Genomic DNA, 16954 nt, shown 5'->3' with positions numbered 1-16954 from the left:
CTGCTAGGCCTAATTAACCACGTAACAAATGTGTCTGACCTCCACCAACAAGGTTAACTACACAAACTGTCTCTCTCTCTCTCTCTCTCTCTCTCTCTCTACGTCTCTCTCTCTCCATGTCCCTCTATGTCTCTCCTTTTTCTCTCGTTCCTTTGCTAGGAAAAGGGACAAGCGAGGATTATGTTCCTCAACTAACAGAATTTATAGAATCATGTTGTATTTGAACTGTTGCCTCTTGTCCACTGGCTTATTTGTATTTATCACACCTAGTTATATCACACCTTCTCATTCAATGGTTATATTTTAATTTGTTTTGTGCTCTCTCAGGGCTCTGGCAGCTGTTGGCAAGCTGCATGAACAGGATTCGAACCGGCGATCTCCAGATCATAGTCCCTAGGTTATTTGGGTTCTTTCTGAGGCTGGTAACTCTGATGATCTTATCCTGAACAATAGAGGAAACACTCACTCTTCTATTCTTTCTTTGGGCGACACTGATGAGTGCCAGTTTCATCCTAATGGTTTTTTTTTTGCTTCTCATAAAATGGATTATTAGAACATTACTCAAATATTCACTATTCACAGTATACCTGTAACTCTACCTCTTCACTACTTTACTTTTTTTTTTACAACTGATGCTCTCAAACTTTATGTAAAGAAGCAAAAAAATTCAAGTTATCAATTAACTCTTGACGAGTTCAGCACAGCTGTTAATTGAAAGCCAGGAAAGAATTCTTGTTGACTCTACCTCATAATAAAGCTGACTGAGACAATCCAGCAGCCAAGATGTGCAAAGCTGTGCAGTAAAAAACATATTCTTTTTTTGTGTTGACCAAATAATTCCATGTGTTTTCTTCATAGTTTGGATGAGTTTAGTATTAATCTACAATGCAGAATATTTAAAATTAATGAAAAAGCACTGAATTGTTTTCTGAAGGTGTGTTCAAACTTTTGACTCTATATAAAAAAGTTATTGTAGTGCATGCATGAGGAAGGGTAGAATTGCGATTTGGTTTTTATTCAATGATTGGACCCATGACCCCTTCAGTGCTGTTAGTGAAGGACCAGCTTGCAACCGGTTTGCGCGAGAGCAGATCCCGGCGCGAGAGCAGATCCCGGCGCGAGAGCGACTCTCTGCCAGCCTGAACCCTCTAATGAGCCCAGAGTGATGCCACAGCAACCTGTGAGTGCCACAGGGATTACACGCTGCCCTGTAATTACTGTCTGCAGCCTCCGAGGGACGACTGCCCCCGATATGCCACACTGCCCGGGCAGCGCAGCGGCGTCTAACCCGTGCCACTCTGCCGGCTCAGCCGCGTCTGCAGTGTTTTTCATTAATTCATGACATTAATCCTGTTGTAGTTTAGCTACTGTTTATTTTATCTGTTCTACAGTAGAGTAAGATTTTGCCATTTAGAGATTTAGAGTTTTGTATGTCTATAAAATACATATTTAGTTCTAAATATCTTGTCCTTTACTTGTGTATTATGAATAAACATAAATGTGAATCCTACTGTTGAGATCCTACGGTTTTATTACCATTTCATTACCGTTTATCTGCTTATCATGTATTGAACCTTTGAATTAATATTAAATGATTCAAGGTGCTCATCTTTACTGCAGTCTGGTCAAAAGTTGAATTTAGTACCAGATTCACGCTTATGTGGGTTCTTATTTTATTTTACTTCTAACTTTTATCCAATTTTCTCACAATTTTCACAATCAATTCCCCAACCCACTCATTGAAGAAGACTAGCACACACCTCCTCCGACACATGTGAAGACTCCATCAGACTCCGCCTCCTTTTAAACTGCTGCTGATGATGCAGCATCACTATGTAGCATCACAGCGCTAATGCTCGGAGGAAAGCACCTTCAGCGACTCTGGTGGTTCTGGTACAGCAGCTCACAGACGCAGCTCACCTTGTGCTGATCCACATCACCCTAGGAGTGATGAAAGAGGGGAAAGAGCAAAAGAGCACCATCTACTGTACTGTACCCACCCAGAGAGAGAAACAGCAAGATCAACCCTCGTTTCTGTGTGTGTGGATCTGTGCTGCTGTTATGCCGTAGTAATGGTTATTAATAATTGAACTGGTTTAATGGAAATGTGTCATTCCCTTTCAAGCAAATGCACTTATAAATACACAATACACTAATCTCAAATAATACCTGCAGCACATTTAATCCTGATCCCCGAACTGCCTCTGACTCAAAAACCTCCAACTGAGATTCATAAAGCTGGGAAAACCATGAAAAATTTAAATTAAATAAAAAACAACTTGTAAATGTATAGGGGGCGGCACAGTGGCTTAGTGGTTAGCATGCCTCCCAGCACTGGGGTCTTGGGTTCAAGTCCCTATCTGGGTGGAGTTTCCTCCCACAGTCCAAAAACATGGAGATCAGGTAAATTAGATACTCTAAATTGATCTGGTGTGTATGTGTTTGTGTGTGTGTAAGTGTGTGTGTGTATATGTGTGTATGACTGTGTGCCCAGATATGGATTGGTACTCTGTTCTGGGTAAATGCTGTAGTGCTGGATGCAGTCCTCCTCCAGGTGGACGTGGTTGTTTCCGGTTGAGAGTGTGCTGTGCGCTATTGGCTGCCATGTAAATTGTATAAAGCGTCCTTGGGTTTCTAGAAAGGCGTTATATAAATTGAACTTCGTAAGTCGTGAGTTGTTGTCTTGTGAGGGAGGCTAAATCACTAAGAGAGGACAGTTTCCATCATTTTCATGGTTGATATGGACATTTGATAAAGCTTCCAGTGTCTGTCAGAGTTATGTATTATTAAAAAAAAACTATAAAATGATGAATTTCTTTGATTTTACCAAATTGAAAACCTCTGGAATATAATCAAGAGGAAGATGGATGATCACAAGCCATCAAACCACCAAACTGAACTGCTTGAATTTTTACACCAGGAGTAAAGCAGCATAAAGTTATCCAAAATCAGTGTGTAAGACTGGTGGAGGAGAACATGATGCCAAGATGCATAAAAAAAAACCTGTGATTAAAAACCATCAGGGTTATTCCACCAAATATTGATTTCTAACCTGAAGTGCTCTCTTCTTTAGTTGCTTATTTTGATAATTGAAATGTTAATATCAGCTATTTCTTTTTCTTGTCTGTGCAGAGGGGTCAGAAGGTGCTTTCTAGACAGATCACCACCAGAGAGCCGATGAAAGGTGTGCTGATGACCTACACCATTATGGACCTGCGGATCCCTCTGTCCTACGAGGTGGGACTCACACCCATCACCATGTACGGAACCGGAGACACCGTCACCAGAACCATCCAGTACTCAGAACGTAAGTCAGAATGAATTAAAGTAGGTCTTTCTGTTAGAGGTGTGACAAAATACGTATATGGTGATATATTGTATATATTTTTCCTAATCTATGCATTTTTTCAATTAATGTCTTTTTTTAGGGCTGTCAATGTTAAAAGCGTTGATGCACACGATTAATTTGGAAACAGTAAAGTGTTCATTTATTTAATTTTTTTACGCAAATGAATCACGCCACCGAGTTCGACCTCAACTTCCGTCGTAATCTGCTGGTATCAATATGTCCCAGCTATCAAATATACTTACTTATACTTACTTTTTGATTGAGCTAAATTGCTGATGAGGTGCAGTTTAATCTGATATATCAGCCAGATAATATAAACTGCTATGAACATACATTGTCTCTGATGCTGCTCCATGCTGTTTACACACCAAGAAAGAGCAGTATGTGCAGCGTTCACTAAAACACAGAATCTTCTCACTGTATTTGCTTTCTTGCTCCTGCGCCAGAGGAATTAGACCAATTAGAGGAGACTCTGATGTGCTCGCGTGGTTTATTGGTGCACATATTGGTGTGTTTAGGTTTTTGCCTGTGTGAAACCAAACCAAACAGAGGGAGAAAACTCTAAGCTCCAAGTATTTCATCAATCATCAACTGATCTGTACTGTAGAAACTAAAATAAAATAAAATAAAATAAAATAAAAACTTTCCTCTTTCCAATTTATCATGCATCCTTTATTTCAGCCCCACGTTACGGCTTAATCTCCCCTCAAACATACAAGTATATACTAGTATTTTAATTTACACCACTAATATGCTTATTATGTAATTTTACACTTTTATGTACATTTAAATATCCTTTATACTTTAAAAACTTGCACTTGATTAATCTAATTAAAATATTTAATTGATTGACACCACTTTTAAAATTGCAGTTTGCATATTAATTGCAGTAAATAAATTCCAGGACATTATATTGTGCATTAAAGCTCCTATATCTAACAGGTTTGGTTCATTTGTGTTGTATCTGATTCCTACCCGTATCTGATCAGTTGATATTATTGGCAGGATATTATAATAAATTGTATTCTGTTGTTTTCAGTCTCGCTTTTGTTTGTAAATGCCGGCGGAGCTCAGCTCATTCTCTCAGCGTTAGCCGAACATCATTTCACTTCATTAGAAGCAGATTAGCGGCGAGCGTGGGGGCTGCAGTAACTACAGTGGGGAAATGTGCTGCAGCTAATAGCATGCAGTTTGTTAATGTACAATATGGATGCTTCTGAACTGCTCCTCAGGGCTAGAGTTAAATATGCTAGTGAAGAAAAGCTGTGTATCTCTGAAAAATGCTGAGGAATTAAAACGCTGAGTTTTCCCAATTTACTTTAAAAAACAAGATCCGGGCTCTTAAACTATGATGCTGAACGGAGAGTTTTCAGAAGGACTCCTTGGTCCCTATCCTATCGTTGCTCATTGCTACCTTACACCCCATCATCAGTTTATGTTCACACCTTGTGCACATGCTGTTAAAATAGCGTCAGAGTTTAGGAATATATCTATACTGATGTTGTGGTTTGGTGAGCTGGCGAAATACAGGTGCGCCACTGACTGTTTAAAACCCTGACAACAGTCGACACCCAGCTGCCCAAAAGTGACACGCCAAAGTCAGAGCTTGACTGGTTGACCGGTGCACTAAAAATAAAATAGATCCACATAAAAAGAAAGCCCTATTTGTTGGTGGAGAATATGTTTTGTTAGCTATATAAAACCCAACAATTTGACCTAAAATTCAAAAACCTCTATAGCTTGGCTTTCAACAAGACACATCTTTTACCAAAGCAGCATCTCTGGGCAGCTGCTGGATGAGAAAACTAGTTATTTTTTCCCATAGGATTTAAAGTTAATACGATAAAATATACAAGTACCACTCAAAATAAACACATGGCGTACCAGAGCAGCCACGTGACATTCACCGGAGACCATAGCAACCACCCAGCAATCACTTAACAACACTAAAGCAAATGATTAAAATGATATTACAGTCACCTTGCCACCTGATATAGTTAGTGAGGTACAGTAGTTAATGGCAAATAAATCTGTTTTTTATTTTATTTATTATAAATAGTTAAATCATGAATATCTGTATGGGAAGTCTTATTTCAAGCCGTTTATAATCAGTCATTCTCAGATTCATAGTTACCTGAGTACTGATTAACCTCGCCTGATTCATTACAGTGTTTACATTAGAGAGTAATGAATCACAGGCGAGGTTAATCAGTACTCAAGTGACTATGAACGTGAGAACAGTTTCTGACTGTTTGTCTGTTTGTCATCTAACTTTGCGAAGTATTGCCAACCTTCCCAGTTGTATACTGAGTAATATTCTGTTTTGTATCTCTTCGATTAAAGATTTGAAAATATTTTTAATCGTGTTCTGTTTATTTTACTATATGTTTTGCTTGTTTTTTTTTTGGTTATTCGACTCCTTTAATAAATGCGTTATGGTAAAGTGATGGAGAAAATGTGCTCACGCCTAAACCAGCCTAAAACCAGTATTATTTAAAGCTTTTTCAGCACTACTTTGGCAGGTTTAGCTCTGGAGTTGGCCAGCAGGCTATCGCCTGTTTTTAGAAACTCATGGGATATTTAGATGATCATTTTGGAGCTCAGGTGATGAAGGCGGGGTTAAAGTCACAGGTAAGGTGTATAGAGTGGCTACAGGATACTGTTCAGATAATCAGCTCTGCTCTGCAAACCCTGCTTTTTAATCAGCAATAAATGGAAATTTCAATTACTTTGTGATGAAATATGTAAAAGGACTCATTTTTTTAAGAGGCAGTGGGTGGTACATTCTGTTCTGCGGTGATGAGAATTTGGTGAATTTGGCGTGATTTTTTTTTGCCTTGTCTCTTTATGTATTCTGAAACTTATTGGAATATGCAGCAAAATGCATTTTAAATGCATTATAATATTTTGTGAGTATTTGAACCAGGGCTACACCGTCATATTCATTAGTTTAAAAGAAATAGAAAAGAATTTAGTCTTTGGTAACAGTCTGAATGGATTTTTTAAAAGCACAGTATCTGTATTAGTATATATTCATATAGAATGTGTTATGGATGTTCTCTCATACTTCTTTTTTTGTGTGTTCTTTTCACAGCCTACACATATCCAAGACCTTCAGGTAAGAATAGGAATCATCTTCTTTATTACTGTTCCTCTTACTGCCTACTCTCTCTCTCTCTCTCTCTCTCTCTATCTATCTATCTCTCTCTCTCTCTCTCTCTATCTATCTATCTCTCTCTCTCTCTCTCTCTCTCTCTCTCTGTCTCTCTATCTCTCTCTCTCTCTCTCTCTCTCTGTCTCTCTCTCTCCATTTAAAAACACAAACACATCTATATATATATATATATATATATATATATATATATATAAATATATAAAATTAAGAGACCACTGAATCAGTTTCTCTGATTTTGCTATTTATAGCTTTAAGTTTGAGTTAAATGAACATTTCTCCCAAATCCCAAATAAAAATATTCTCATTTAGAGAATTTATTTGCAGAAAATGACAACAATTAAATAACAAAGGTAACAAATTGCAGAGCTTTCAGACCTCAAATAATGCAAAGAAAACAAGAAGTTCATATTCATAAAGTTTTAAGAGTTCAGAAATAATCAATATTTGGTGGAATAACCCTGGTTTGGTTTTTAATCACAGTTTTTTTTTTCATGCATCTTGGCATCATGTTCTCCTCCACCAGTCTTACACACTGCTTTTGGATAACTTTATGCTGCTTTACTACTGGTGCAAAAATTCAAGCAGTTTATGTTCTCTCTTTCTCTCTCTTTTTCTCAGTTTTCCAGTTCGGTTCAATTAAATTCAGCACGGCCGTACTGGCAGCCAGCTCACCAAGCTCTGCCAAAGTGCCCACAATTAAAAAAGCATAGATTAAAACAGATCTCAGGACAGTGGAGGTAATTGAGGAGGTGGGCTGCAGTGCACTGTGGGAGGTGAATTGTCGCCGCAGATCATTCTGAAGCTCCAGCGTAGGAATAATCCTGTTTCCTGTTTGGATAAAGTATAAAATAGGCTGTAAGCAGCTGCTGCAGAGGGCCTGAATGTGACGGCCGCTGTAATTAGCCGCAGGATCGTGAGTCATTTTCTCACGCCCGGCTTAAAAAACGACTCCGCTCTTTTCTAAACGTTCAAATGGGCGAACAGTATTTAAGGGCCTTGAAAATGGGCGATTGAAAATATGGCGTCTCTCGGATATCACCGACACAAACGAGACGCGGGGCTTTTACACGTGCTAATCAAGTTTAATGCCGTGTGTAAGTGAGATGCATAAAAGAAGGAATGGATGTCACATCTCTTCCCTACGCTGTTAGTCGCTCCGGTCTTTTCTCTTTTGTCTTTTCTCTTCTCTTTTTTTTTTTCACTTTTTGCTCTTCCTGAAGCGCTCCACACTGTAAAAAATATTCATTGGCTCAACTTAACTCAGTCAAGTTATCATCTAGCTTTGACTCAGTTAAGTTGTAAATACATACAACTTAAAATGTATTTAAATACATTTTAAATACATACAAAAACATTTTAAGTTTATTTAACTTAACTGAGTCAAAGCTAAACGGTAACTTGACTGAATTAAGTTGAATTAACTTAAAATGTTAAGTATTCACAACTTAACTGAGTCAAAGCTAGATGATAACTTGACTCAGTTAAGTTTATTCAACTTTTTTTGTTCACACAACAAAAACTTAATTAACTCAACAGTTTTTTTTTTTTTAAGTTCTGTGGACTTAAATAATTTAGTTTGTTTAGTATATATATATAAGAACAGTATAGGAGTAAACTCCATGAAGAGTGAACTCTGTAGCTCCAAGCCAACATATTGTGATCAATAGGAACACAGAATAATAAAGGTAACTTGCTCTTACAGCCTATAACACTGAGACCTGGCAACTAATCAACACATATATTATATTACTGCACGCCCAGGATAAGGTAGCTTAGCTTTGGGCAACAGATATAAATACAAAGACGGTAAGTAAGGTAGAGGCCACACCCAATATGCAAATATATGGTGCCAGGAGCCTTATGGGAAAGCGGTATGAACCAACACAGTAGAAAGAGCATTGACACATGTAGTGACTAAAAGTTGGTTCAAATCACTTTTTTTTAATTGGCTCAATAAGCATTTTTAAGTTTTCAGGTTGAATTTCTCTGAACTCATTTGATTAGTAAATTCACTCAACCTAATAATATTATTCTCCTGACTAAAACACAGAATTACTTTTTAGACTGCAGGCATTATTCTCACTCGTGCTCATATTTCTCGTGGTTTTCTCATATTCTTCATGCTCATGCTCTCCTCTTTCTCGGTGGTTTTCTCAGATCATGTTTGCGGGTTCGAGGACGTGCGGATCTGCGGCTTCTCTCAGGACCGCAGTGACGTGTTTGACTGGACCAGGCAGAACCATCTGAGTCAGAACCCCAAGCGCTCCGTCAACACCGGTCCTGATACAGACCGGAGCGGGACTAAAGAAGGTACCTATCTACCATTTGATCTGCCAATCAAAAATTCTAATAAATTAAATCTGTTTTACGTAAAATTGTGATTGTGTTTAAACCCCACCGGGAGGATCCATCGTTAGGGAGAGAAGATGGTTCACTTTTCTCAGGGAAACCTGTAAAAAATGTAAAGAAATATACATGTATAGATTATAGTGCTTGTCCAAGCATAATAATACGTAAAGGTAATATTTGTGTGGAGTTTTTAGGATTTTAGGATTTTCAGTCCAAAATCTCACCTTGTGTTCTCAGCTTAATTACTCAGGAACCCCTTCACACATAAACATAATCCATATATGGTTAGAAAGGGCGGGGCTTACTCTTTCTAAAAATAGAGATCACATCCCAGTGCAGTAAAGCTAAATCTACAAGAAACCCATTGAGAGAAAAACACCTAAAAAAGTGAAAAATCTCCTTCCCCAACCAAAATTATTTACCTTTAGAGCTTCAAACATATTTATATGATGTTTCAAACCAAATAATATCAGTAAATAAAGACTCAAAAATGTCCACAGAAAAAACAGTGTGAAACTACCTGCTTTACTCAAACTAAAGCTAGGTATGGTGTGCGCACTACTTTATATAGTTTTTATTATTTTACTCGCACATTTTTACTAAGTAGTTATTTTGCACTAAAAAGTTTACATTTTTGTATATATTGTAGTTTTCTTTGTGTGTCCTGATTAAAATACTGAAAGGTATAGGCTGCTCTGAGTGTCTTTAGGTTTTTAGTATCTACATGTATCCTAGAGGTGTGATTATTGATTATCAAGAAAAATAAATAACTCCGCCTGATGCTGTTTCTCCATGTATTTTATCAAAGTAACAATTAATAATCCATGTAATGAACTCAAATCATCAATATTCTTATGTTTTTAAACTCATAAACACTCTAGTCTAACCATTTTTGAAAATATATCTTAGGTGTGAATATATTTAAAGTCTATACATTCAAAAATAAGTAAAAAAAAAAAAAAAAAAAAACAGGCGCTTGGTAAAGTTTTGAGTAAAACATGATCAGTTCCAGGAAAATATAACAATTCTGCTTCCTTTTACATTCCTATTCATCCTCACATAAACCCAAAATCCCAAAGCGGTGTAGCAACAACATTACAGTGATATTTCCTACATTAAAACATGAATAAACTGCTTAATTAATGTACCTGATTTGATTTAGCATTTTGCATCAATATTCAGAACTGGGTTTAGGCTCTTATAGCTTAGTATTAATCCATTATAATTGATTCTGTTAGTGGTTTTAATGTAATGGCTGATTGGCATAGAGTTATCAATAGATGTTGTTTAGCTTTATTCAGATTAACACCTCTTATACCAGCATCTTGCTGGTTTAGCTGCTATTCTGAGATTGGTTCACTACAGTGAAATTAAGCTTAGATTTCTGGATGATATTGAGTTATGGAGAGCAGAAATAAATCTATGTTGGCTCTGTAGTCGTGGAAACTAATGTCACTTAGCAACAGCTCCCATTTAAATGTGAGTATGATGTCATTGCCTACCTGCTGATATTTTCCAGGTGATTTATTTGCAACAAAAAAGGAAAAATCTAGTAAATTAAGCCGTTTCTGAAGACTTGTCAGACGATTAGTGCTGGTATTTAGTGTAAACACAGCAAAAATGCTTATTATAATAGGTTAAAACAGGAAGACAGTGAAATAATTGAGTTTAAACCTTGTATTTTATGATTAAAGTGTAAAACAGAGGGATTCAGAAGTAGGCAGCCCCCTGATTTTATCTGACTCCACCCTTCAGCTCAAATTTGAAAAAGGCTAAAAAAAATAATAATTGGAGGAGTAGTTTGGGAGGGGCACTGGGTGATGTATGGGTTTAGGGGCAGGGCAGGAGGGAGAGCTGATTGGCTGAGCTGCAGCCAGTGATATTTTCCAGTTTTCCTAAATGGTCAGTGCAAGTCATGTATATGTATATAAGTATAATTCCAATTTTATTGAATAAACCTCCCAATGAAAACAGTAGGTTTGTTTAAATAAATTGTTCCATTATTCAATTTTATGCACAACAGAGTTTCAAAACATGTTATAGGTTGTAAAGAAAAGGCATCAGCTGCTTCAAATACCTGTTTGCTGCTTTGTAAAGGCACTTTAACAGCTGCTCTCTTAATCTGATTGATTTTTCTGGTAGAAACCTCCTTAACTTTTATCTGCATAAAATAAAGAGCTTTATCAGCTCTGAATCAGCCATAAATTTCTTCATAGTATGACAATCAAGCTTCTGTTTTTCTACCTTGTTCAAGGCACTGCACTATTTGACCATTTTCAGCAGCAGAGAGATCCTTTTTGTTTCTCATATTGCTTGAAACCTGTGGCCTGTTTGATAAGGTGGAACAGTGCATTTTGAGTTTAAAGAATTACTGTTCTGATTGGGACAATAATGAAATTTCTGTATTTGAGTAACTAAAGGGAATGCACTGGAACGGTTTTCTGCACCGAGCAGCCGTGCAGTACAGAGGAAGCCTCAGACGGAGATCAGGTCGAGCAGAGCTGGAGTACTGCTTTAATAAAAAACACAACGCCAGGCTGATATGAATTATGCAGAGCAGCCGAATACATTTATACCGCCGCCTGAAATCTGACAACAGAAGCGATGCTGCAGTCAGTTTATATAGATATAAAATAGCCCCGCTCGCTCCTTCAGCATGCCGTTTGATGCTCTGTGTAATCACGCTGCTTTGATGTGTGTGTATTACAGGTTATTACATGTACATAGAGACTTCACGACCCCGGCAGAGAGGAGACAAGGCCCGGCTCCTGTCCCCCCTGTACAACGTCACCGCCGCCCGGGGCCCCGCCGGATCCGGCCGAGTGCCACACTGCATCTCCTTCTTCTACCATATGAACGGCAAACACATCGGTCAGTCACACGCCGGAGAGAGAGAGAGAGAGAGAGAGAGAGAGAGAGAGAGAGAGAGTGAAAAGGAGAAAGAAAGAGGGAGAATAAGAGAGAGGGGCGGAGCTAGAGAGAGTGACAGAAAACAATAAAGAAAGAGTGGAAGAGAGCAACAGATCATGATGGAGAAAGGGAGGGAGAGAAAGAAAGATAGATAGATAGATAGATAGATAGATAGATAGATAGATAGATAGATAGATAGATAGATAGATAGATAGATAGATAGATACTTTATTGATCCCCGAGGGGAAATTCTAGAAAGAAAAAAAGAAAGAAAGAAAGAAAGATTGAGGGACAAAGCTAGAGATAGAGAGAGAGAACAATAAAGAAAGAATGGGAGAGAGAGAGAGAGAGTTAAAAAGAGAGAAAGAGAGAGAGAGATAAACCCAGAGAGGAAGAATAAGAGTGAGGGACAGAGCTAGAGAGAGTAAGAGAGAACAAGAAATAAAGAGGAACAAATAGAAAGAAAGAGTGGGAGAGAGAGTGTCAGAGCATGATAGAGAGATGGAAAGAGGGAGAGTTGGAGTGAGAGATCCAATGAGAAAGAAAGAGTAAGAGAGTAAGAAAGAGAGATAGAGTAAGAGTGAGAGAGAGGGAGAAGCAGAGTGAGTTAGAGAACAAGAGAGAGCTGTAGAGAGAGAGAGACTGATAGATGAAGAGAAAGAGAGAGATAATGAGAATAAAAGGGGAAAAGACAAAGAGAGAGAAAGAGAGAATGAGAGAGAGAAGGAAAAAAAAACAAAAGAGTGAGCGAGGGATGAGATGAATAAGTTATTTTGAGTGTAAAAATCCTGGAGCTGTAACTTGAAGTGACATCTGTCTGGTCCCAGTGTTCTAAAGCAGCGAGGTGTGTGTGTGTGTGTGTGTGTGTGTGTGTGTGTGTGTGTGTCTGTGTCTGTGTGTGTGTGTTTCTGTGTGTGTGTGTGTGTGTGTGTCTGTGTGTGTGTGTTTGTGTGTGTGTGTAGGTGTGTGTGTGTGTGTGTGTGTGTGTGTGCGTGTTTCTGTGTGTGTTTCTGTGTGTGTGTAGGTGTGTGTGTGTGTGTGTGTGTGTGTTATTGTCTTTTGCTATTTGGCACCTTCCCAGAGAGGAGGCCATGCTGGAGGAGGGCATCTGTCACACATCTGCCACACTAATGTCGCTCTCGCCGCCCGCAGGAGACCAACACACACACACACACATACACACACACTTGCACATACACTCATAAACATGCGGGCACACGCTGGCACAGTCAGGGGGGCTTGGCTGGAAAAGTGGGATGAGTGTTTGTCGCAGTTACTGTCTCCGCCTCCTTTCATGTCTGTCAACTAATCAGCCGCCTGTGTTCACTCTCAGTGAGTAGCATCGCACTCAGTGTGTGGGTGTGTGTGTGTGTGGTGTTAGTAGTGGGCGATATGGCCTTAAAATAAAACCATCATTAGGACTCCCCCTATCACTAGTGAGGAGGGTGAAGACTAGCACACGCCTCCTCCGATACATGTGAAGTCAGACTCCGCCTCTTTTTGAACGTCTTTTGCTGAGTAGCATCACAGCGCTAACGCTCGGAGGAAAGCGCCTACAGCGACTCTGGTGGTTCTGATACATCAGCTCACAGACGCAGCCTTGTGCTGATCCACATCACCCTAGGAGTGATGAAAGGGGGGAAAGAGCAAAAGAGGGCCATCTAATGTCCTGTACCCACCCAGAGAGAGAGCAAGAACAACAACTGTGCTCTCTCGGGCTCCGGCAGCTGATGGCAAGCTGCATGAACGGGATTTGAACCAGACCTTTTGGAGCTTGACGTGTTTGTTTAAGTGTATTCTGTACGTTTAGTCTAGGTCGTTTTGGTTTCACACAGCAGTTTAGTCACCTTCGTAGGCATTTTTTAATATATATTATATATTATATATATATATATATATTGCTGGGATGGTCGCACAATACACTGATGTCGTTCATAAGAATGCACTTCTATCAGATATAGAAAACAAACTATAGAACAATAGAAAAATCATAGGCTTTATGTTACGTAATATAAATTGAAGCCTAAATGCTAAAATGCTAAAGTGCAAATTATTTAACATACATGGAAATATATGCAATTATAACAAGAAAATACTCTTACAACTTATATATGTGGCTTATATGGGTATGATTTGACACATAACTCCCCTACCATATGTCCAATGTCCAATGTCCAATGAAAAACAAGTATCTCCATTTTTGTTTGGTTGATTTTTAGTATGCTAAACAATTTGAATATATATATATATATATATATATATATATATATATATATATATATATATATATATATATATATGTTTCTTGATAAATAGACCAAAATAAATGATCCAAAATCATCTGAAATAAACTCTTTTTACATGGACTTACATTGAAGTTACAGAGATTTTGTGTCTCTAATGTAAAGTTGCTTATTTGGAGATATATGTTTTTCGTTGGACAGTGACGATGCAATGATATATGTGCGTATGCATGTGTGTGTGTGTGTGTGTGTGCAGTGCTTCTAGTATTAAGCGAGGGCAGCTCCCGGAGCCCTGGCTTCAGAGCCGGTGTAGATGTGGGCGAGCTCCAGGCTTAATTTGAGACACATCCCTTTAGGACTGCGCTGTGTGTGAAATATTACTCCAGCCAGTGTGACAGTGTGCATTCTGGGAAATGTCACAGGCTCAGCCCACAGTCGGTGTGTAAGTGTTTGCAATAGTGGTGATAAAAGCTGCAAGTGTTGGTTCGGTTTAGGCAAATAGTCACATCATCCACATGCTGAGAGCGGCTGAGAACGGCTGACTAATGCAATGCAGTGATGATATACAGTATGTAGGTTATTATAATATTGCAGTAAAATGAGAAGCTTATTGGGGAAAACTGTACAGCTGAGAGGAGTCTTTGGTGCCCTGTTAGGTGCCTTTAGCCTGAAAATATAAGATGCATGGAGATTCTCTACGGCATCCTGCAGATGTTGCAGCTGGGCCTGTAGATCCTTGATTGGTGATAATATAGTATAATAACAGACAGGCCAAGTAAATGTTGCAACCTGGCAAATCTACAAAAGCCAGTTGGAAGTCCTGCCTTGAACGGCAACACATGTGGGCGCACAATTTCCTGCACTTACTATATTGCTGAGCTGTTAGTGTCCCTCGTATCACTACTAGGGGTGACCGACTGTTGTATGCAATGGCTCCCAAGATCATCACACCAGCCACAGGAAAGACCCCTATAATCAAACCTGGTGCTGTTCAAGACCAAGGTGCTGATCTGCCAAAGTCAGAGCTCACCTGGCTCTTACACGAAAAGATCAAGAGACTCTCTGAGAGCAAGAGACACTCTGATTGGTTTATTTTTGTTATACGTCCTCAATTAACCACACCCATGATTAATTAAGAGAATCAGTACATGCCTTTTTTGCTGTTTCGAGTTGCGCAAAGCATACTTTTCCCGTCGTTACGATAGCAGAAGATACGAGACTCAATGATGCACCCTAAATCAAGCTGTAGATCGCTAAAATTGGGCCCATTATTATATTGTATTTCTGAAGCTTCATTTAGTTTAATGCAGAAACTCTGGATATAAGCTTGTTGTAACAGATCCTCACCTTTATCAGACAGTAAGTCTTTAGAGTTTCAGAGTATCGTTCTGTAACTGACTCTAATTAGGCTACAGAGGGAGTTTCTGAGACCATGCGGTTAAACTGCCGGCAGAACTTCACTTTACCACTGTTAGATCTCACAGTTTAACAGCTGTGCAGTTTATGTGGGGGGTTTAGAGTTTTTGGACAGTTAAGAGAGGCTTGTGGGTTGTGTGTAAAAGTTTGTGTGTGTGTGTCTATATAGCTACTGTCTGTGCACATCCCATATCCCATCTGATGGCAGGGTCATATAAGGTTGCGGTCTGATTTACGGCAACCCGGGAAGCTATCAGTCATTGTGTTAACTCTTCATCACACAGCGCTCCATCAGACCTCTCCATCCACCCAGCACATCCTCCATCCACGTCAGCACCACGCTGATTTATGACTGATGGCTGGACTGTTATACGCAGGATTCTGACTCAGGCAGCATCTGCATGCGCTGTAGATTAGAGATAAAGTGATGGCGAGCTTCTGTTCAAAGCTTTATAAGTTACTAGTAATAATAATAATATTAATAATAATAATACAGGGTACAGGGTTCATAGGAAGTGTTACAGAAAAAAAATAAATTAGCCATTAGATTGAGCAAATAGTTGAAAATATAAATAAATAAACATATTATTCGAGAAAAAAATACATAGAATCCTAATTGACGTGTCGCAATGTTCTTTGCTATCTTACACCCCGACCACAGTCTATTGTCACGCCTTGCTTCTGTGCTGTTAAATTAACGTCGGTGTAATCAGGAATAAATCTACGCTGATGGTGTGGCGTGGTGGTCTGGAAGTGAGGTGTGTTTGTACGTATTTTGGCGGTGGAAAGCACAGGTGCGCCACTGACTTATTAAAACCTTGACAACAGTCAACAGTCAATCGTCAGAGTCCATTCCTATAGGAGCTCCCAGACCCACAGAGCACAAACCTGACATTAAACTCAACAATAAACACAATGAAGAATAAAATAACATTGCTGTTCTCGTAAATGAGCTGCTGGTGTATCTTCACAGCGTGAACCAGCAGGAACGCACAAAATCAAAAAAGTGTCAAAATATACGAACGGAAGGAAGTGACACACTGATTTACACACTGGTTTATTGTTTCACATTATGCCTAAAATTTAACCACACCCATGATTAGTTAAGAGAATTAGTTTTGTGGAACGCTCTTTCTGCAATTGACCACATGCGCTATAGATTGCTAAAAACAGGGGTCGTAATCGTTAACGAAAATTTATTTTAAATTTCAGTAGCCTTCCTACACCATGCATCTCTGCTGCAGTGAAAACTTCCCTCTGTCTTCCACCTCTTCTTCCTCTATTTATGGTTCACCCCTTCCTCTCAGTGTTTCTTTATTCAGAGATGCTGCGATCTAATTATCCGCCGTGTGCCAGTCACCAGCCGGCCGGGCCGCGGGCCAAGGCTAGCGGGGCTAGCGGGGCTAGCGGGGTTAGCGGGCGCAGCTCGTATTCTCTCAGCCTTTTGAAAAAACCCTCACACTTCCTGCTCGGGGCCGGCGCTGCTTATTTCAAAGGATATGTTTTATTAAT

General features: G+C 39.1%; 1 protein-coding gene across 1 annotated transcript in view; it reads left to right on the top strand.

Moving 5' to 3' along the window:
• LOC103023441 (MAM domain-containing glycosylphosphatidylinositol anchor protein 1) overlaps positions 1 to 16954 on the top strand; it is a 229565-nt gene that overhangs the window by 177905 nt on the left and 34706 nt on the right. Inside the window, exons 12-15 of the mRNA XM_022685148.2 lie at positions 3133 to 3307; positions 6444 to 6467; positions 8682 to 8834; positions 11583 to 11744. Coding sequence (XP_022540869.1) covers positions 3133 to 3307; positions 6444 to 6467; positions 8682 to 8834; positions 11583 to 11744 — 514 coding nt within the window. The remainder of the gene's footprint in view (positions 1 to 3132; positions 3308 to 6443; positions 6468 to 8681; positions 8835 to 11582; positions 11745 to 16954) is intronic.

This window comes from Astyanax mexicanus, chromosome 7 (genome assembly GCF_023375975.1).
Source record: "Astyanax mexicanus isolate ESR-SI-001 chromosome 7, AstMex3_surface, whole genome shotgun sequence".
Lineage (NCBI taxonomy): Eukaryota > Metazoa > Chordata > Actinopteri > Characiformes > Acestrorhamphidae > Astyanax > Astyanax mexicanus.
Note: the sequence above shows the minus strand (reverse complement) of the source record. Positions and strands in the feature narration are given on the sequence as shown.